General features: G+C 41.8%; 1 protein-coding gene across 2 annotated transcripts in view; it reads right to left on the bottom strand.

Annotated features, from left to right (window-relative positions):
• Window positions 1–417: 417 nt before the first annotated feature.
• Window positions 418–21,091, bottom strand: part of LOC135554655 (protein mono-ADP-ribosyltransferase PARP14-like) — a 32,857-nt gene continuing 12,183 nt past the window's right edge. Inside the window, exons 4-17 of one of the 2 annotated variants that reach the window (XM_064987065.1) lie at window positions 11,662–11,931; window positions 11,315–11,539; window positions 9,515–11,229; window positions 7,633–7,863; window positions 7,183–7,404; window positions 6,945–7,020; window positions 6,378–6,524; window positions 4,505–4,567; window positions 3,745–3,921; window positions 3,242–3,514; window positions 2,424–3,029; window positions 1,963–2,102; window positions 1,430–1,604; window positions 418–1,132 (exon numbers count right to left, since the gene is read on the bottom strand). In XM_064987065.1, coding sequence (XP_064843137.1) covers window positions 840–1,132; window positions 1,430–1,604; window positions 1,963–2,102; window positions 2,424–3,029; window positions 3,242–3,514; window positions 3,745–3,921; window positions 4,505–4,567; window positions 6,378–6,524; window positions 6,945–7,020; window positions 7,183–7,404; window positions 7,633–7,863; window positions 9,515–11,229; window positions 11,315–11,539; window positions 11,662–11,931 — 4,613 coding nt within the window. In that variant the 3' untranslated portion in view covers window positions 418–839. The remainder of the gene's footprint in view (window positions 1,133–1,429; window positions 1,605–1,962; window positions 2,103–2,423; window positions 3,030–3,241; window positions 3,515–3,744; window positions 3,922–4,504; window positions 4,568–6,377; window positions 6,525–6,944; window positions 7,021–7,182; window positions 7,405–7,632; window positions 7,864–9,514; window positions 11,230–11,314; window positions 11,540–11,661; window positions 11,932–21,091) is intronic. The other variant, XM_064987066.1, reaches the window with a different exon arrangement.

Raw genomic sequence — 21,091 nt, 5'->3', positions numbered from 1 at the left:
CTCCTGTAACCTGACCTGATCAGGACAGTCATGACAAGTGCTATGAAAGACCCGACCAACTTCATTTTGGATACCTGTTGACTTTATAGAGGATGCATTTGTTAAATACAGTACATCTCTGATCTTGTCAATATCAGATTTAGTCAAACTTACTGTGAAGTAAAATCATTATAGTCATCATCATAATAGTACTTCAAATCAAATGCTATTTGTCACATGCTTCGTTAACAGGTGTAGACTAACAGTGAAATGCTTACTTACGGTCCATTACAATATATCATGCTTCATATCTTTCTACTTTACAAACCTACATTCTCATTATGTAGTTCTCAAAGTCTGTAGTAGACAAAGCAGTTTAAAATCTATAGGTTCACCAAACGGTTAAGTGATTATCAAGGGAGAACAGGCAGATTAATATTACTTCAACTGGGTTTTAATCAATTAGAAGACAATCAGATCAAGAAATTTGAGCATTGCGAAGAGTAATTACCTTATGAACATGTATTATAGATTAAACTGATTAAGTTTGGCAAAAAAATTACTACGATTTTGTGTGTTGCACTTAGTCAATTGAAAATGTGCTGAGTCTTAAAACAGCTTTTTTTTAAATATTCTATTTAGATGTTTTTTGTACTAAGAGTTCTGAAAATGCACATACTGTACATAAACCTAAACTGTAAGTAAACAAGGTGGACCCTGATTTATTGAGAAAAAAAGTAATCTTGATTTGCTATATAATAATCTGTAAAAGAGACAACTAAAACCATAGAGAAAGCCTAACATTTTTAAAGAAGCATATGAAAAGTTATACTTATGATAGTAAGATAGTAAATGCTCCTTTAATTGTCGGTGATGAAAGTGATCAAGTACGCAGGATAAGCCTGAATGTCGTTGAATACAATAAACATGGATGGCGCTGTTGGGTCGTCTGTCACGCTGTCATAGAGTTGAGTAGTTGATTTGCTTTTAGCTGGAGGCGCAATCATATCTTCTTGTCCTTCTGTGAAATCTCCGGTCAGAACATTGCACAGGTACATGTGCTTCTGCCCTTGGGAATCTGGGACTGAGTATGTGTCATCGGCAGAGTAGCTGGCCTCAACTGCAAAGTAGGTGCCGTTTCCATACGCTGCCGCTGCAAAAAGTGATGACATTATTATCATGACATAAATGATCTATAGACTTCTGCTGAGTGGTAGGAGGGGTCAGAGAACATAGCTAGCTGGCTAACTAGTGTTTGTTATTTTAGCCTAACTTTCGTTGGTGAGTCTTACAGATGTAGTTGCTACGTTAGTGGCAAAACCAAAATTAGTACACTTTCCTAATACTCATACCTGTTTATCATTTGATCTGAATTTGTAATACTCATATAAAAACAGAGGTTTTTGGCACTACTTTAGAACTCTGGTGTTTGTCATTTTGTACATCTTACCATTTTTCCCAGCGTAGCTCCGATTGAACCCGTTTGCGTTAATTTGATCTATGATTAGGGGGCAAGTTCCATGGAACAGCCTCTTCTCATTGTTCTGGTGACAGTTCTTGGAATCCATTTCTTGTTTCTTGATCTGGAGATTCCTCCACAGGCTTGGGTTCTGGATCCTCTCAATCTGAAGGAAGGGGGAAAACCAACATTCATATGCAAAAAGACATTGTAAAAGACTGTCAATACAGCTAGATGTCCTACTCTAATATGACCGGTTTTCAAAACCCAGATGAAGCTTAGATCTGGATTAAAAAGCACAACTCATTCCATTAAGAACATGGCCAAATTATGACATTATAACAACTGTAACCATTCCATTTGGCAGGCCCAGCCAGAATGTGAATGTAACCAGGGGTGGAATTGAAAGGGAGTGTGTGATTCTTGGTGATATAACAATGGAGAGATCTGAGTGTTGTGTCTTTTTTAATTGCACCTCTTCATGTAACTTGTATTGAAATACATTTAGCAGCAGAGATAGATACCTTTAGAACGGTGTTTTGGCAAGTGGCCTGAAACAGGCCTAGGACCTCATCATGCTCAGAGTTTCCTGGCTGGATGGGGAAGGACTGGCATAAAGAGTTGTCTGTCATGGTATCCCAATACTGAGGAAGGCTGTCATGAGCTGGAGAATACGGTTGAATAATGAAGGTCAGACAAACACACAGGCTTTACATTGTTGTAAATTCTTGTTAGTACTATAATGGGAATATAACAGTGGGAATGCTATCCTCATGTGTATGCATTGCTTACTCCCAACCAAGAGGACCATAGATAAAGCAATAGCAAGCAATATCAAAATAAAAGTTATTGGAATGCACATGCATCAATATCAATTAGCCAATCATAAACTCCCAAGAAAACACTTTAGAGAATGTGAATGTGGTGTATTGATTTCTTGAAAATTGTTGATCAAGTTGACATGGAAGGCCAAAAGGATAGGTACCTGCTTTGTCAATGCGTCTGATGTCGAGGCTGTTGCCATGGTTATCTGTCGCAGGCCCATTTGGCAGGGTGACCTTGTACATCCGACCTTGGATAGTGACCTCCACATGCTGCTTCTTGGTCTCATTTGCCTGCTCCAGATGGAAGTTATGGATGAGGTCAAAGCTTTGGTACTGCCCTCCCTGCTGCTGGTACTGCCATTCCACCACGGTGCTGGCTAGCTCAGCACTCCTCATGAGTTCCTCTTCACTACGGATCCTTTGGAGCATCTTCTGGATTTCATTAGTAACTTTGAGCACATCTTTGGTGATGCCCTCTATAGTCAGCTTGTCTTGAGATGACCCCTGTTCCACTCTCACTCCCATGGTGTTGATCATGTTACTAATGCGCTGGCGGTCAGAAGTGGTTAAGTTGATGATGGCATCGTCAGTGATGATGGAGCTGTCTTGCTCCTTCAAGATCAGGTCCATGACCCACTGCTTAGCTTCATCTACTTTAGCCTGAGAATCCCCACAGATGTGGAAGCAAGCCGGATGCACTTCTTTATCCATGAAGACAAATCTCTCATGCTTTTGTGGCTTATTACCTTTATTCCTAGTGAAAATTGCTGTAAGAATATGAACAGATGGTAATATATTGTAAGTCCCAGTAAATGCAGCTGTTTATCTAAAACTCTTTCTGTAAAAAAATTCTGTATACAAAAAAAATGAACAAATTGACATGGAAAGTGTTTCAGTTATCATGTAATAACGAAGACACCTAGCAAATTTAAACATGTTATATACTATATATACTCAAGTTAATAAAGGCATCCCATACATTTTATTCTGGTGCCAATGTTTTCAAAGGTTTTAAACAGACTGCCTTCATCTTGAAGGTCAGTGACTGCCTCCTGATCATCAGTGTCCTCCTCTTCCTGATCATCTGTGTTCTCCTTCTTCAGCAGACTGTTGTGAAATTCAGTCAGCATGGCAGTCTGAAAGATGACAATCCGGACCAGCCTCAAGGTGTTCACTGACTTCTTGGCCACCACTTCCACTAGCGCATCGAACATGGCGTCTGCCACCTGGCTCACCTGTACATTGCCTTGGCCTTAAAAAAGTATGTTTGAATTGGAATTAAAACTGAAATTGTGACTGTTTGAATTAGAATTGGGATTCAATATAACACAACTTTATAAATGTTCATACATGCTTAGAACAAAAATAATAATATTAGGCTTTAAGTCAAGTGTTATTCTGTCTAACAAATGCAATATCAATGTTATTTGATATTTCTCCTATACTCTGTATACGGCCAGTCGTGTTCTCTGTGTGACTCACCTGTGCCGAGAGCAGGAAATGAGATGGATTTGAAGTCTTTCCTTGTGCACATTCTAAGTGCATCCTTGACACTCTCCTGGATGTTCTGAGGGTCACTGATGCCGACCAGGTGAAGGATCTTCTTACTCTGCAGGTTGCCTGGCTCGGTCAAAATCATATCTTTTATAGGTTGGGCTGCTGGAAATAAAGTGTATGGGTTATTTATTTACACATACCTCATACTGCACGCAGAGACAAAGACTTCAGCTTGCTCTCGGTAAGTAGAAAAACAGCCTAACTGCGAGAATCTTGCACTATCCCTTAATTGCATATTTAGATATACTTATGTGTAAGTAATTTAAGAAAAATAAGGGTATGTTTTCAATTTCATAAGGGGACCAGCATATAAGCGGCAGTGCAAATTCATTTCTAAAATTGGAAGTATACCATAACCCAATGGGTGTAGACAAAGGAGAGCTCTCCTGTAGGTGCCAAAACATTCAACGGCCCTTTTCTCAAAAGTGAGTTTACAAGTTTATCAACATTCAAAGCAGAATTACTTTCCCATTGTTCCTCAAAAATGCAGTGTATGATATAACATTTTGTAGTTTTGTGTCTCCACTTTTTTACCAATGTAAAAAAAACAATTTCAAATTTTGCTACACAAGACCGATTTGAGCCGGTCAGTCACAATTTTGCAACAGGGTCACATTCATATTCAGAGATTCAGGGATATAAGTTCTTAAACTAAATAAAATGACAAAACTATAACTGGTTTTACTGAGTTGTTGACATTCTGCCTCCACAGTTGGACCAGCCGCATCCAGAATGGCTTTCGACACCCCTGGAGAAGAATAAGAGGAGAGTGTTTTTAAAAGTACACACCTCTGCCTGCATCGGTCTTGACTGCATACATGGCCTATCTTTCCTGGCTGAGGGACACTACATTTCACTACAATGACCAAATACACTGTGTATGCAGTGCCAATTATTTGGAAAATCACATTATTAAAACTGAAACTCTAGGGGCGCAATTTCATTTTTGGATGAAAAACGTTCCCGTTTTAAACAAGATATTTTGTCACAAAAAGATGCTCGACTATGCATATAATTGGTAGCTTTGGAAAGAAAACACTCTGACGTTTCCAGAACTGCAAAGATATTTTCTGTGCGTGCCCTAGAACGTGAGCTTCAGGCAAAACCAAGATGAGACGGCATCCAGGAAATGAGCAGGATTTTGAGGCTCTGTTTTCCATTGTCTCCTTATATGGCTGTGAATGCGAGAGGAGTAAGTCTGCCCTTTCTGTCGTTTCCCCAAGGTGTCTGCAGCATTGTGACGTATTTGTAGGCATATCATTGGAAGATTGACCATAAGAGACCACATTTACCAGGTGTCCGCCCGGTGTCCTGCGCCGAAATTGGTGCGCAAAAGTCAGCTGCAAGTATTTTTCCATGGAATTTAGAGAAGAATACAGGCTTCCACGAACGATATATCAATGAAGAGATATGTGAAAAAACACCTTGAGGATTGATTCCAAACAATGTTTGCCATGTTTCGGTCGATATTATGGAGTTAATTCGGAAAAAGTTTGACGTTGTAGGTGACTGAATTTTCGGTTCGTTTCGGTAGCAAATGTGATGTACAAAACGGAGCGATTTCTCCTACACACAGACGCTTTCAGGAAAAACTGCGCATTTGGTATGTAACTGAGAGTCTCCTCATTGAAAACATCCGAAGCTCTTCAAAGGTAAATGATTTTATTTATTTGGTTATCTGGTTTTTGTGAAAATGTTGCGTGCTAAATGCTACTCAAAATGCTAAGCTAGCTTAGCATACTCTTACACAAATTAGTCAATTGCTATGGTTCAAAAGCATATTTTGAAAATCTGAGATGACAGTGTTGTTAAGAAAAGGCTAAGCTTGAGAGCAGGCGCATTATTTTCATTTTATTTGCGATTTTCAGAAATCGTTAACGTTGCGTTATGCTAATGAGCCTGAGGCTTTAGTCACGATCCCGGATCCGGGATGGGGAGTTTCAAGAAGTTTTAAGATAGGGTTATTCAAGCTTGTCTTTTGGAGTCACAAATCTTGGTGTCTTCTCCTCTTGACCATCCAGGTTGTTATTGGAAAAAAAACATTTTGGTCCCACTTTTTTTTAAATGTTTTTTTTGAATGATCCCCTATAGATTGTTTGGTGATGGTAAAACTATCAACTGCAACTCTGCAGATATGCAACAACTTAGTTGATAGTCAGTTAAACAGTTTGTTGAGAGTCAGTTGAACAGTTTGCTGATTTGAACTTAAACCATCTCTAGGCTAATGTCCAAAAAAAGTGTGAGAGACTTCATTCTCAATTACTAACACAGCTCATTAAGATAAACTACATTGTTGCACATTACAGCCTACTGGGCACAGAAGTTAAGTCAACGTCTATTCCATGTTGGTTCAATGTAATTTAATTGACATAGAAACAAAGTTGATTCAACCAGTGTGAGCCCAGTGGGAGGTGACACAAATAATGACTTGCTGAATCTCACGCATACTAAATCCCCCAATAAAACCTACTGATTAAACCAATAAAACTGCTGTTGTTGTTGAACGTTTAACCTAAAACATGGAACCTCAGGGGAGCCAGAGGTAAGGTTGGATGTACCTGTCTTAAGGTTGAAGGTCCCATTGGTGGAGTTGACGATGACATCAGTAGTCTCTTTGGTTATGTCTCCTGTGACGACCTGTATAACCACCCCTCCCATCTTTGTCTCATGCATCCCTGAGCTTGAAGTGACCTTAGAGAAAAGACCTACCAGTAGGAAATAAGTGTTGTACAAGCTGATAAATAATAGCAGATAAATCATCTTAGACAGAAAAGAACAAGCTCCTCCTGATAAAAATCAAGGAGGAGAAAGTTGGCATTGTGTCAGACAGTGAAATACCTTGGTGTTTATATCGAAAGTCAACTGAATTATTGGAATTTAAACATTAAGAAGCTTTCAGCTCTGTAGACACTTCTACAACTCTGAGAAAAGATGCGTGCACACAAACCAAACTCATTGACTGGGATAACCCATTTCAAATGACCAGCTGCATGGTCATCTCCTAAACTGAGGGTAATCTAAGATTGCTCCGTACCATCACGCTCAAATTGGTAAATTACAAGGTTTTAATGCTAAGAGCTGCAAATCCTCCCTTGTTATGAGGATTATATGAGCTGCACCTTTACCTTGTTGAGTGGATGCTGAGCCCTTTGAAATTGCAGACTGGGTCATGAACCTTTTGTTAAATTCGTCAGTGAAAGCCTGACAGGGAAACAGAGAACGTTTAAAAATACTAATTCAATGCAATACCATTTGACCAATTCAACTGCATTCACATATGACTTATTTGATTACCACCTGGTTATCAAACGCACTCTAAACGTTATTTGTGTATATTTAAAGTCCCTCAGTTTGGCCTTATACCTTGAAAGTCGAAACATCACTTGGGTGGAGGATGAACACCACCTCCTTCAAATGCTTGGGGTTCATCTTACTGCTGAATCTGAGGACTTTATCCAGCATCAGAGAGGCCACCAGGTCTCTGGGGAAGCCCAGGTTTCCTGTGCCGATGGCGGGGAAGGTCACTGACATTAGTTGCTGCTGCTCCGCCAGAACCAAGCACTTCTTTACGATCTTACTCAATGTCTGCAAGATGTCAGGTAAACGTGTTTTTCATAAAGGAATTGCTGCAAAGTTGCTTAAATCTTTGTAATTTCATTGAGCATGTTTCTATAGTATTGTGTGTTTACATTGTATTGGCATGGTATGTGAAATACAAATATTAATTTTAGTTCTCAGTTGAGGAACAACATCTAAGAGTATGGTTTTCCAGTAAATGTTTCAGTAAAGGTAGACAGTTAGACAGCATTCTACCTTCTGTGTTGCTCCTTGTCCATTATTCCATCTAGGAGCAATGATATGAAAGACCAGCTTGCTTTTGAGGTTGCAGCCTTTGGTGATGATGACTTCCCCAACCTTGCCAGCAGTGGCATGTTGGTTTATCAGTTCCTGAAGTTCAGGGCCAGCAGCATTAAGGAGTGCAGTGGAGACTGCTCCACTATCCAGTATCAGGTCATTACCGACTGTATTCACAACAACCTCAGTCTGTAACAGATACAGTGCATTCGGAAAGTATTCAGACACCTTGACTTTTTCAACAATTCATTACGCTACAGCCTTATTCTAAAATGTAACAAATTAACATTTTTCCTCGTCAATCTACAAACAATACCTCATAATGACAAAGTGAAAAACAGCTTTTTAGAAATGTTTGCACAAATAAAAAACAGAAATACCTTATTTGCATAAGTATTCAGACCCTTCGCTATGAGATTTTAAATTGAGCACAGGTGCATTTTGTTTCCATTGATCAGCGTTGAGATGCTTCTACAATTTGATTGGAGTGCACCTGTGGTAAATTCAATTGAATAGGAAAGGCACACACCTGCCTATATAAGGTCCCACAGTTGACAGTGCATGTCAGAGCAAAAACCAAGCCATGAGGTCGAAGGACTTGTCCGTAGAGCTCAGAGACAGGATTGCGTCGAGGTACAGATCTGGGGAAGGGTACCGACAAATGTCTGCAGCATTGAAGGTCCCAAGAACAGTGGCCTCCATCATTCTTAAATGAATGAAGTTGGGAACCACCAATACTCTTCCTAGAGCTGGCCGCCCCCAGCAAACTGAGCAATCTGGGGAGATTGGGGAGGTGGTCTCTCTGGACAGAGCTCCAGAGTTCCTCTGTGGGGATGGGAGAATCTTCCGGAAGGACAACCATCTCTGCAGCACTCCACCAATCAGGCCTTTATAGTCGACTGGCCAGACGGAAGCCACTCCTCAGTAAAAGGCACATGACAGCCCGCTTGGAGTTTGCCAAAAGGCACCTAAAGGACTCTGACCATGAGAAACAAGACTATCTGGTCTCATGAAACCAAAATTGAATTCTTTGGCCTGAATGCCAAGTGTCACATCTTGAAGAAACCTGGCACCATCACTACGGTGAAGCATGGTGGTGGCAGCATCATGCTGTGGGGATGTTTCTCAGCGGCAGGGACTGGGAGACTAGTCAGGATCGAGGGAAAGATGAACGGAGCAAAGTACAGAGAGATCCTTGATGAAAACCTGATCCAGAGAGCTCAAGACCTCACACTGGGGCCAAGGTTCACCTTCCAACAGGAACGACCCTAAGCACACAGCCAAGACATCGCAGGAGTGGCTTTGGGACACGTCTCTGAATGTCCTTGAGTGGCCCAGCCAGAGCCCGGACTTGTACCGATCGGACATCTCTAAGACCTTAAAATAGCTATGCAGCGTCACTCCCCATCCAACCTGACAGAGCTTGAGAGGATCTGCAGAGAAGAAATGTGAGAAACTCCCCAAATACAGGTGTGCCAAGCTTGTAGCATCATACCCAAAAATCGCTGCCAAAGGTGCTTCAACAAAGTACTGAGTAAAGGGTCTGAATACTTATGTAAATGTGATATATTTATATATTTATTTAGACATTTGAAAACATTTCTAAAAACCTGTTTTGTTTTGTCATTATGGGGTATTGTGTATAGATTGATGAGGGAAAAAATACTTAATCAATTTTAGAATAAGCTTGGAACAACAAAATTTGGAAAAAGTCAAGGGTTCTGAATACATGTATGATACCTAAGGTAAACTATACCAGACTATTCAAAATAATTCTCTGATTTGATTTTAGTAAGACTGACATTTATAAGAGAGCAAAGACATAATGATAACATTTTACCAAAGCATCTTGGATGTTTCCTTTCATCAGTGTGATGGTCAGCCCCTCTTTGGTCTGCGCTTTCTCTGACCCATTTGTGCTCTGCTCCCATCTACAATGCTGGGTCTCTGTGGATATGGCCAGATGCTGTTGCAGATTATTTCCCCCGTGGTTCCCAAACTCTTTCGGCACCATTTCCTCCATAGCCTGGACTGTCTTGTCATTGCTCACCAGATGCATCTCATCCACCAGCTGGACTACACAAGCTGTCTTAATTTTGATGGCTTCAACATACATGTCCTCCTCGTCCTGGAAGAACTTCTTCGCTCCAGGTTCTGGGACTTGTAAAGTATCAAAGTATGTTGATGATACCAGGTCTTTAAATAAGGTCAAGCAGTCAGAGACATGAACCCTGATGCCACTAAGGCAAATGGCCTCATCCTTGAAAGAAACCTTTACTCCACCTTTGACTATATCAGACCAAGCACTCTTTTTTTCTTGGATGAATTTGACAATGGCGTTTGACTTAATCTGAAGAATTTCATCAACTGGAGCATTTTGAAGTAAGAAGCCACCAAGTTCCTTTTGCACTGAATTGACAATGTCCATATTGCCAGCCACTACCACTTTTATATTTGGATGGACACCAGACGTCTTCACCATGAAAGTCCTAGACAAAATGTTGTATGTTTTTTCCAAACGGGAGGTAAGGTCCTTCCACCCTGACATCTCCAGGACATTGGAGTCTTCAACATCTATGTACTTGGAAACCAAACATTTTTCAAGTTGGCGTTTTGCTTCACTCAAGGCCAGGTCTGAAACAGCCAGGAGCTCCACGCCATTTCTATCTATTTCTAGTGCTGCATTAACACTCTGTGACGTGAAAAGAGTGTTGCTAAGCTTTTCTTGGTCTTCCTCCTGCAGAAACTCAAGGACATAGTTGCTCACTTCCACCTTCTTCCGTTTCAGTGCCGACACCCCATCTATAATCTTCCTATTAGCACCCCACACCTCTTGCATTAAGCCTGTTAAGATCACATTCTGGCTCTCACGGTTGTATGCCATCTTCAGTTCTGGGTATTCACCTGCAATCTTGCCTTGCAGACCATCTTGAGAAATTACATGGTAGATAGATGGAGCTAGGTGGAGCTCCTCTGTCTTGCTAGTCTTCTCCCTCTCAATTATTCTGGCAATCTTGTCCATGATTTCCTTTAGTGACTGACTGAGCCTATCCACTTCATCTACCAAGCCCACCACTATGAGTGCACCTTTGGTCTTATCAGGGACGACAACCACTGCCTCACCAGACATCGCCTTGCAGATCTCCTGTTCAGACTCCTCCCATGCACAGTCCTGTACATTCAGCTCCAAGGATTTGAATTTAGACAAGGCTTGAGTGAAGGTAGCCTTGACAGTGTCCTTCCACTGGTTGACATGCTTGGCTTTGACATCTTTCTGTTTGAGTAGAGATGGTAGGGGCCTTAACTGGACAGTATGGTGTTGCAGGTCTACTTTGCAGAAGTTTTCGGCCATAATCTTGTTGATGGTTGCAGTAGCTTCTTGCTTGTCACAAAGGTATCTCCAAATGGCCTGGTCGATGTTCTCAGTGAAGGCAGCTGGGAGTTTCAATGTGGGTTGATCTTTGTCATACAGGGCCGTTCCCAGAGATTCATAAAATGGGAAAGCTTTGATAGGCTGCTTCTCATCGTGGTGCTTTTTTGTGACTCTGTGAACAGCTAAATACACAGAAATATCTATCAATATATCATCACGCATTATGGAAACTCTGTCACAACATAGAGAATAAGAATGACCATTTACCGTGCGGATCTTGGAAAGTGATGATAGCGGATTGGTCCTCTTCACACATTTCAAGGTCGACAACTTCACCTTCTTTTTCATAGTACAGATGGAGATGGTCTGAACTGTAATTTGGAGGTATGTTTTCAACTTTCACTTTTGCTGTGATTTCCAGTAGTTTTACTGATAATTCTTTCTGCTTGAATATCTTGTGGCTGATACAGTTTGAGATAAAGTACTCAGTATCTGCCAAATAAGAAAAAGGTTGATTATGCACTTAAGATATTGCTTAGGTTTCAATGACTGAACAAAGATGTGACAATAACAGTGACACTCCACCACCCCCAGCCCCCAGTTTTATTGTTTACCTTTTACATTTTGGAAAGTCACTACAGCCATACTGATGTCAGGCAGGATTTCCAGACTGAATCTCTGTGATGCAGTATGAGAAGCTGAGGTTTGGGCATTCATGATGTTCTCTACCAACATCTCCAGAAATGCCTGGTTCATACCCTTCTGAATGTTTCCCAGCACTGCTGAGGTGGAATGCAGCTCTGTCTTATCTGTTGCTGCACTGTCCTCAGGACAGGCTGTTTCTCCATCCACACTCTCAGGTAAGTCTTTTGGAACAACAGCAGCTGAGGATGAAATGTAAGCAATGCATATCCAACAGGCTTCAGACCAATGTGGACAAACAAAAGTGGGCACAGTTAAATAGTAACATTAAGCCCTGGAAACCTGACACACAGTAGGAAAAGGAAACATGGAAACAGGATGTGGCATTGCTGTACTTGAATATCAACAACAATATTAATGACAGATGGTTGGAGCTACCGTAGCTGTATCTGATATGCCCAAACAAGATGACTTTGGGTTTTCTCCCAAATGAGATGAAGTTAGTAAAAATGTAAGATTGTGTGATTACAATCTCAATAAAGGTATAACAGTTGTAAGTATTATGTAACAATGTGCATACAGTGTATTTTCATTTTTTAACTAGGCAAGTCAGTTAAGAACAGATTCTTATTTTCAATGACGGCCTAGGAACAGTGGGGTAACTTCCTTGTTCAGAGGCAGAACAACAGATTTTTACCTTGTGAGCTCAGGGATTTGAACTTGCAACCTTGATTAAGTGGGACCACAATTAAGTGGGACCACAATGAAATGTTTTCCCAACGCTCTAACCACTAGGCTACACTGCCACCCACCATGTAGGCCCAAATTACACTTTACCTGCCTATGTAACTACCATGTGTATAGGTTACATAGGCCTAGGTATTATGGGACACTAATTATTAAGTGGGACCACAATTACAGTGGGGCAAAAAAGTATTTAGTCAGCCACCAATTGTGCAAGTTCACCCACTTAAAAATATGAGAGAGGCCTGTAATTTTCATCATAGGTACACTTCAACTATGACAGACAAAATGAGAAAAAAAATCCAGAAAATCACATTGTAGGATTTTTAATGAATGTATTTGCAAATTATGGTGGAAAATAAGTATTTGGTCAATAACAAAAGTTTATCACACACTGTTGCTGGTATTTCGGCCCAGTCCTCCATGCAGATCTCCTCTAGAGCAGTGATGTTTTGGGGCTGTTGCTGGGCAACACAGACTTTCAACTCCCTCCAAAGATTTTCTATGGGGTTGAGATCTGGAGACTGGCTAGGCCACTCCAGGACCTTGAAATGCTTCTTACGAAGTCACTCATTCATTGCCCGGGCGGTGTGTTTTGTTAAAGATCCAGCCACGTTTCATCTTCAATGCCCTTGCTGATGGAAGGAGGTTTTCATTCAAAATCTCACGATACATGGCCCCATTCATTCTTTCCTTTACACGGATCAGTCGTCCTGGTCCCTTTGCAGAGAAACAGCCCCAACGCATGATGTTTCCACCCCCATGCTTCACAGTAGGTATGGCGTTCTTTGGATGCAACTCAGCATTCTTTGTCCTCCAAACACGAGGAGTTGAGTTTTTACCAAAAAGTTATATTTTGGTTTCATCTGACCATATGACATTCTCCCAATTTTCTTCTGGATCATCCAAATGCTCTCTAGCAAACTGCAGACGGGCCTGGACATGTACTAGCTTAAGCAGGGGGACACACCTGGTACTGCAGGATTTGAGTCCCTGGCGGCGTAGTGTGTTACTGATGGTAGGCTTTGTTACTTTGGTCCCAGCTCTCTGCAGGTCATTCACTAGGTCACAGTTCTTGTTATCATTTTGACCCCACGGGGTGAGATCTTGCGTGGAGCCCCAGATCGAGTGAGATTATCAGTGGTCTTGTATGTCTTCCTTTTCCTAATAATTGCTCCCAAAGTTGATTTCTTCAAACCAAGCTGCTTACCTATTGCAGATTCAGTCTTCCCAGCCTGGTGCAGGTCTACAATTTTGTTTCTGGTGTCCTTTGACAGCTCTTTGGTCTTGGCCATAGTGGAGTTTGGAGTGTGACTGTTTGAGGTTGTGGACAGGTGTCTGTTATACTGATAACAAGTTCAAACATGTGCCATTAATACAGGTAACGAGTGGAGGACAGAGGAGCCTCTTAAAGAAGTTACAGGTCTGTGAGAGCCAGAAATCTTGCTTGTTTGTAGGTGACTAAATACTTATTTTCCACCATAATTTGCAAATAAATTAAAAATCCTACAATGTGATTTTCTGGATTTTTGTTCATTTTTATGTCTGTCATAGTTGAAGTGTACCTATGATGAGAATTACAGGCCTCTCTCATCTTTTTAAGTGGGAGAACATGCACAATTGGTGGCTGACTAAATACTTTTTTTGCCCCACTGTATACAGTGCCTTGCGAAAGTATTCGGCCCCCTTGAACTTTGCGACCTTTTGCCACATTTCAGGCTTCAAACGTAAAGATATAAAACTGTATTTTTTTGTGAAGAATCAACAACAAGTGGGACACAATCATGAAGTGGAACGACATTTATTGGATATTTCAAACTTTTTTAACAAATCAAAAACTGAAAAATTGGGCGTGCAAAATTATTCAGCCCCCTTAAGTTAATACTTTGTAGCACCACCTTTTGCTGCGATTACAGCTGTAAGTCGCTTGGGGTATGTGTCTATCAGTTTTGCACATCGAGAGACTGAAATCTTTTCCCATTCCTCCTTGCAAAACAGCTCGAGCTCAGTGAGTTTGGATGGAGAGCATTTGTGAACAGCAGTTTTCAGTTCTTTCCACAGATTCTCGATTGGATTCAGGTCTGGACTTTGACTTGGCCATTCTAACACCTGGATATGTTTATTTTTGAACCATTCCATTGTAGATTTTGCTTAATGTTTTGGATCATTGTCTTGTTGGAAGACAAATCTCCGTCCCAGTCTCAGGTTTTTTGCAGACTCCACCAGGTTTTCTTCTAGAATGGTCCTGTATTTGGCTCCATCCATCTTCCCATCAATTTTAACCATCTTCCCTGTCTCTGCTGAAGAAAAGCAGGCCCAAACCATGATGCTGCCACCACCATGTTTGACAGTGGGTATGGTGTGTTCAGGGTGATGAGCTGTGTTGCTTTTACGCCAAACATAATGTTTTGCATTGTTGCCAAAAAGTTCAATTTTGGTTTCATCTGACCAGAGCACCTTCTTCCACATGTTTGGTGTGTCTCCCAGGTGGCTTGTGGCAAACTTTAAACAACACTTTTTATGGATATCTTTAAGAAATGGCTTTCTTCTTGCCACTCTTCCATAAAGGCCAGATTTGCGCAATATACGACTGATTGTTGTCCTATGGACAGAGTCTCCCACCTCAGCTGTAGATCTCTGCAGTTCATCCAGAGTGATCATGGACCTCTTGGCTGCATCTCTGATCAGTCTTCTCGTATGAGCTGAAAGTTTAGAGGGACGGCCAGGTCTTGGTAGATTTGCAGTGGTCCGATACTCCTTCCATTTCAATATTATCGCTTGCACAGTGCTCCTTGGGATGTTTAAAGCTTGGGAAATCTTTTTGTATCCAAATCCGGCTTTAAACTTCTTCACAACAGTATCTCGGACCTGCTTGGTGTGTTCCTTGTTCTTCATGATGCTCTCTGCGCTTTTAACGGACCTCTGAGACTATCACAGTGCAGGTGCATTTAAACAGAGACTTGATTACACACAGGTGGATTGTATTTATCATCATTAGTCATTTAGGTCAACATTGGATCATTCAGAGATCCTCACTGAACTTCTGGAGAGAGTTTGCTGCACTGAAAGTAAAGGGGCTGAATAATTTTGCACGCCCAATTTTTCAGTTTTTGAATTGTTAAAAAAGTTTGAAATATCCAATAAATGTCGTTCCACTTCATGATTGTGTCCCACTTGTTGTTGATTCTTCACAAAAACATACAGTTTTATATCTTTATGTTTGAAGCCTGAAATGTGGCAAAAGGTCGCAAAGTTCAAGGGGGCCGAATACTTTCGCATGGCACTGTATGTGTTTCCCAAAGTCTTAAATTCAAGATTTCAAGTAAATGCATTAGTATCTTTTCCAAAAGAACATAGCATCTGGGTCGGCCACAGCAACTAGCTAAGACAACAACCCATATATTACCGGTAAAAAGTTTTAGAACAACCCGGGGCATCTTTGTGAGACGCAGAGTAGGTGAACAGATGATCTCCGCAAGTGTGGCTCCCAACGTGAAGTATACAGGAGCTGGTGTGATGGTATGGGGGTGCTTTGCTGGTGACACAGTCAGTGATTTATATATAATTCAAGGAACACTTAACCAGCATGGCTACCACAGCATTCTGCAGCGATATGCCATCACATCTGGTCTGCGCTTAGTGGGACTATCATTTGTTTTTCAACAGGACAATGACCCAACACACTTCCAGGCTGTGTATGGGCTATTTGACCAAAAAGGAGAGTGATGGAGTGCTGCATCGGATGACCTGGCCTCCACAATCCCCCTACCTCAACTCAATTGAGATGGTTTGGGATGAGTTGGACCACAAAGTGATCGAAAAGCAGCCAACAATTTCTCAGCATATGTGGGAACTCATTCAAGATTGTTGAAAAGAATTCCATGTGAAGCTGGTTGAGATTGCCAAGAGTGTGCAAAGCTGTCAAGGCAAAGGTTGGCCATTTTGAAGGATCTAAAATATTACAATTTGTTTAACACTTTTTTTTAATACAACATGATTCCATATTCCATAGTTTTGATGTCTTCACTATTATTCTATAATGTATAAAATAGTCAAAATAAAGAAAAATTCTTGAATGAGTAGGTGTGTCCAAACTCTTGACTGGTACTGTTTGTATGTATGTACAGTTGAAATCAGAAGTTTACATACACCTTAGCCACATACACCTTAGCCACATACACCTTAGCCACGTACATTTAAACACAGTTTTCACAATTCCTGACATTTCATCCAATTAAACATGCCCTGTCGTAGGTCAGTTAGGATCACCAATTTATTTTAAGAATGTGAAATGGCAGAATAATAGTAGAGAGAATGATTTATTTCAGCTTTTATTTCTTTCATCACATTCCCCATTGGTCAGAAGTTCACATACAGTCAATTAGTATTTGGTAGCATTGCCTTTAAATCGTTTAACTTGGGTCAAACGTTTCAGGTAGCCTTCCACAAGCTTCCCACAATAAGTTGGGTGAATTTTGGCCCATTCCTCTTGACAGAGGTGATGTAACTGAGTCAGGTTTGTAGGCCTCCTTGCTCACGCACGCTTTTTCACTTCTGCCCACACATTTTCTATAGGATTGAGGTCAGGGCTTTGTGATGGCCACTCCAATACCTTGACTTTGTTGTCCTTAAGCCATTTTGCCACAACTTTGGAAGCATGCTTGGGGTCATTGTCCATTTGGAAGACCCATTTGCGACCAAGATTTAGCTTCCTGACTGATGTCTTGAGACGTTGCTTCAATATACCCACAATTTTCCAACCTCATGATGCCATCTATTTTGTGAAGTGCACCAGTCCCTCCTGCAGCAATAGCACCCCCACAACATGATGCTGCCACCCCCGTGCGTCACGGTTGGGATGGTGTTCTTCGGCTTGCAAGCCTCCCCCTTTTCCCTCCAAACATAATGATGGTCATTATGGCCAAACAGTTCTACTTTTGTTTCATCAGACCAGTGGACCTTTCTCAAAAACGTACGATATTTGTCCCCATGTGCAGTTGCAAACCATAGTCTGGCTTTTTTATGGCGGTTTTGGAGCAGTTGCTTCTTCCTTGCTGAGCGGCCTTTCAGGTTATGTCGATATAGGACTCGTTTTACTGTGGATATAGATACTTTTGTAGACTATGATCTGAAGCCATTCTTGTGATTATTGTGACTTTGCCATTGTAATTGTGTGTAAACTTGTATAGTCAAATTAATCTATGATCGTATGCTATCCATTTGTTTGTATGCTGTTCTTTGTATGACATTTTAATATTTGATTATTAACCAATGATATTAGGCCACTCCTGGCCATGATTACAGACACCTGTGTCCTTTGACACTATATAAACGAGTCATCCCGCAGTGTTTGTGATTATACCCTGATGAAGACAGCTTGGCTGTCGAAACGTTGGTATTAAATTTTTGCATCTGAGCTCCAAGAGTGTGCAGCTCTCTTTTATTTTCAAGTTTCTACTCCGCCAGCCAGCACCTCGTCTTAATAGGTGTGCGTTTCTTTTTCTTCTTATAGATACTTTTGTACCTGTTTCCTCCAGCATCTTCACAAGGTCCTTTGCTGTTGTTCTGGGTTTGCACTTTTTACATTTACATTGATTTGCACTTTTTACACCTAAGTACCTTCACCTCTAGGATGTAAACCTTCGACTTCAACTAATATATATATATATATATATATACACATATATATATATATATATATATATATGTGTGATTGGCACTATCCCCACTTTGCAATCAAGCATAATTTATTGTATCAGGTAGTAAAGCATGATGGGGAGACAAAAGACTTATTACTCATACCCAGCCAGTAGATAGGACTGTGTTGCAGCTTGCCCACACCCACCTGCTTGGGGCACACCTAGGGATGGAGAAAACCAGGGAGCGGATCGGGAACCGGTTCCACTGGCCTAGAGTCAAGGGCGCCGTGGAGGACTACTGCCTTAGTTGCCCGAAGTGCCAGATCACCCTATGGTTCCCTTGCCCATTATAGGAGATCTGGTGGATCCGTTGGTGAAGACCACGAGGGGACACAAATACATCCTGAGGCAACCCCACTACGGCGGCGGCAGCAGCAAATGGTATCGCACGGGAGCTCTTCAATTTATTTAGCCGGGTGGGTATTCATCGGGAAATCCTGATGGACCAGGGCACCGCGTTAATGTCTCATGTGATGAAAGATGTCTGCAATCTGTTACGATTCAAACAGGTGAAGACCAGTGTGTACCATCCACAAACGGACGGGCTGGTGGAACGCTTCAGTAAGACCCTTAAACAGATGCTGAAGAAGGTCATCGAGAGAGACGGGAGGAACTGGGACCAGCTGCTGCCCCACCTTGGTCTCGGTGCTGATCCCTACAATGGAGAGTAAATTCCTGGCTACGTGGCATGGGCCGTACGACATCTTTGAGAGGGTAGATGACGTCAACTATAAGGTCCGCCAACCGGGGTGGAGAAAACCCCTCCCGCTTTACCATGTGAATTTACTTAAGAAATGGCACGCACGCGAGGCACTGTGCGTAACGTGGACCCGGCCACAGCAGGGCCCGCCCTCGGTTGAAGTTGCAATGGGGGAAGATCTCAGCCCGACCCAACGACAAGAGCTCAAGCTCAGAGTTGGTCCAGCGGAATACGTCCGTGTTCTCCGAGGTTCCGGGGCGCAAGGATCTCGTGGAACATCAGATCTACACCCGTCCGTGAGAAAAAGTGCGGGCCTGACCGCGAACCCCCACAAGTGCAAGCCTGGCTACGCCGAGGTGGAGTACCTGGGATATCAGATCGGGAGGGGAAATGTGAAATCCCAAGGAAAAAAATAACATCCCTGCTTTTAGGGGATGGCCGGTCCCCCGAACCAAGAGGCAGGTGAGTTCATTCCTGGGGTTAGCAGGGTACTACAGTAGATTTGTACCTAACTTTGCCGCAATTGCTTCTCCCTTCACAGACTGAAAAAAGGCACGACTACCCCAGACGGTTCGATGGATGAAGGACACAGAGGCGACATCCAGACCCTGAAGGATGCGCTATGTTCGCACCCGGTACTCGTCACACTGGACTTCTCAAAAAACCTTCTGGTCCAGACAGACACATCTGACACAGGTGTAGGGGGCGTTTTGTCCCAGGAGCAGGAAGATGAGGAGCACCCCATCATGCATGTCAACAGGAAGCTCCTCCCGAGGGAGAATAAATACTCTATTGTCAAGAAGGTGTGCCTCGCTGTGAAGTGGGCACTGGACACCCTCAACTATTACCTTCTCGGGAGAAAGTTCACCCTAATCACTGACCATGCCCCCCTTGTGTGGATGGCAAGAGGTAAGGACACATATGACCGTGTCACCCGCTGGTTCCTGTCCTTACAGCGACCAGGAGGTCTACCCCGGGGGATGTTAATAGAGGGGAGGTACGTGAGGCAACGTTGGCTCCCTCTGCTGGGAATATGGGAGCTGGGCACCCCGACATGGACAGCTCTAAGTGGAGGTAATTAGAGGAAAGTGCCAACCAGCTGTGGAGGCCAAATAAAAGGAGCATGGTGACACACTGTGGGAGAGAATGTGGAGAGACCGACACCAAGCAAAAGTAGAGAAGAAGGACTGAGCGAAACCTAAGTGATTTTCTTTGTTTTATTCATTTTCTGTTTTAGTAAAGTTGTTTTTGCGGACGAAAGCATCCCTATTTCTGTGGCAATCTCTGCACGCTCAACCCAACACCCCACAGTTCACCAATATATTAACTCAGCAAAAAAAGAAAAGTCTCTTTTTCAGGACCCTGTGTTTCAAAGATAAATCGTAAATATCCAAATAACAGATCTTCATTGTAAAGGGTTTAAACACTGTTTCCCATGCTTGTTCAATTAACCATAAACAATTCATGAACATGCACCTGTGGAACAGTCGTTAAGACACTAACAGATGGTAGGCAATTAAGATCACAGTTATGAAAACTTAAGACACTAAAGAGGCTTTTCTACTGACTCTGAAACACAGAGACACAGAGCACATGGAGTGGAAGGTTGGTTTAAAACAGGTTCTAGATGTCTGGTCCATTAATTGAATCATGACTGAAATGGGAGATGAGTCAGAGGGGACTCTAACATTAACATACTTGTTATAAAACCTCCCCCTCAAAAAATATATTGCTGCCATCTGTCAAAATAATTTTCATAGTTGAAAAACATTTATATCATCGTTCATGGAAATTAAAATGTATAGTTAAGCTGATGATATAATATATATTATAAGTTGAGAGGACTTGAAATAAAAAGTTGAGTCAACTTTTAAAAAGATCTATGGAACCAGCTGCAAAATAATTTTCTAGTTCTCTCAACTTTGGCAAATGTGTTGAGACAACTCAGGAATGTGTTATTGTAGAATTTTCCTTCCACATAGTTCAGTAAGGCTGTTTGCCTTGAATTTTTAAAAGTTGACTGAACTTCCAAATGCTTTCAGTGTGCATGAATATTACACTAGGCATCCATATATATGTCCAAAGTTGAATGAGATCTATTGAATAACGCTTGGCTCAATCTGTTTTGACTGACATAAAATCTAAGTGGACAGACCTTACATTCCAGCCAACAGGCATATCAGTAAGGCAACAGGCATATCAGTAAGGCAACAGGCATATCAGAAAGGCAACAGGCATATCAGTAAGGCAACAGGCATA

The sequence above is a fragment of the Oncorhynchus masou genome, chromosome 14, assembly GCF_036934945.1.
Source record: "Oncorhynchus masou masou isolate Uvic2021 chromosome 14, UVic_Omas_1.1, whole genome shotgun sequence".
Taxonomy (NCBI): Eukaryota; Metazoa; Chordata; class Actinopteri; order Salmoniformes; family Salmonidae; genus Oncorhynchus; species Oncorhynchus masou.
This window is presented reverse-complemented; position numbering and strand designations above follow the sequence as displayed.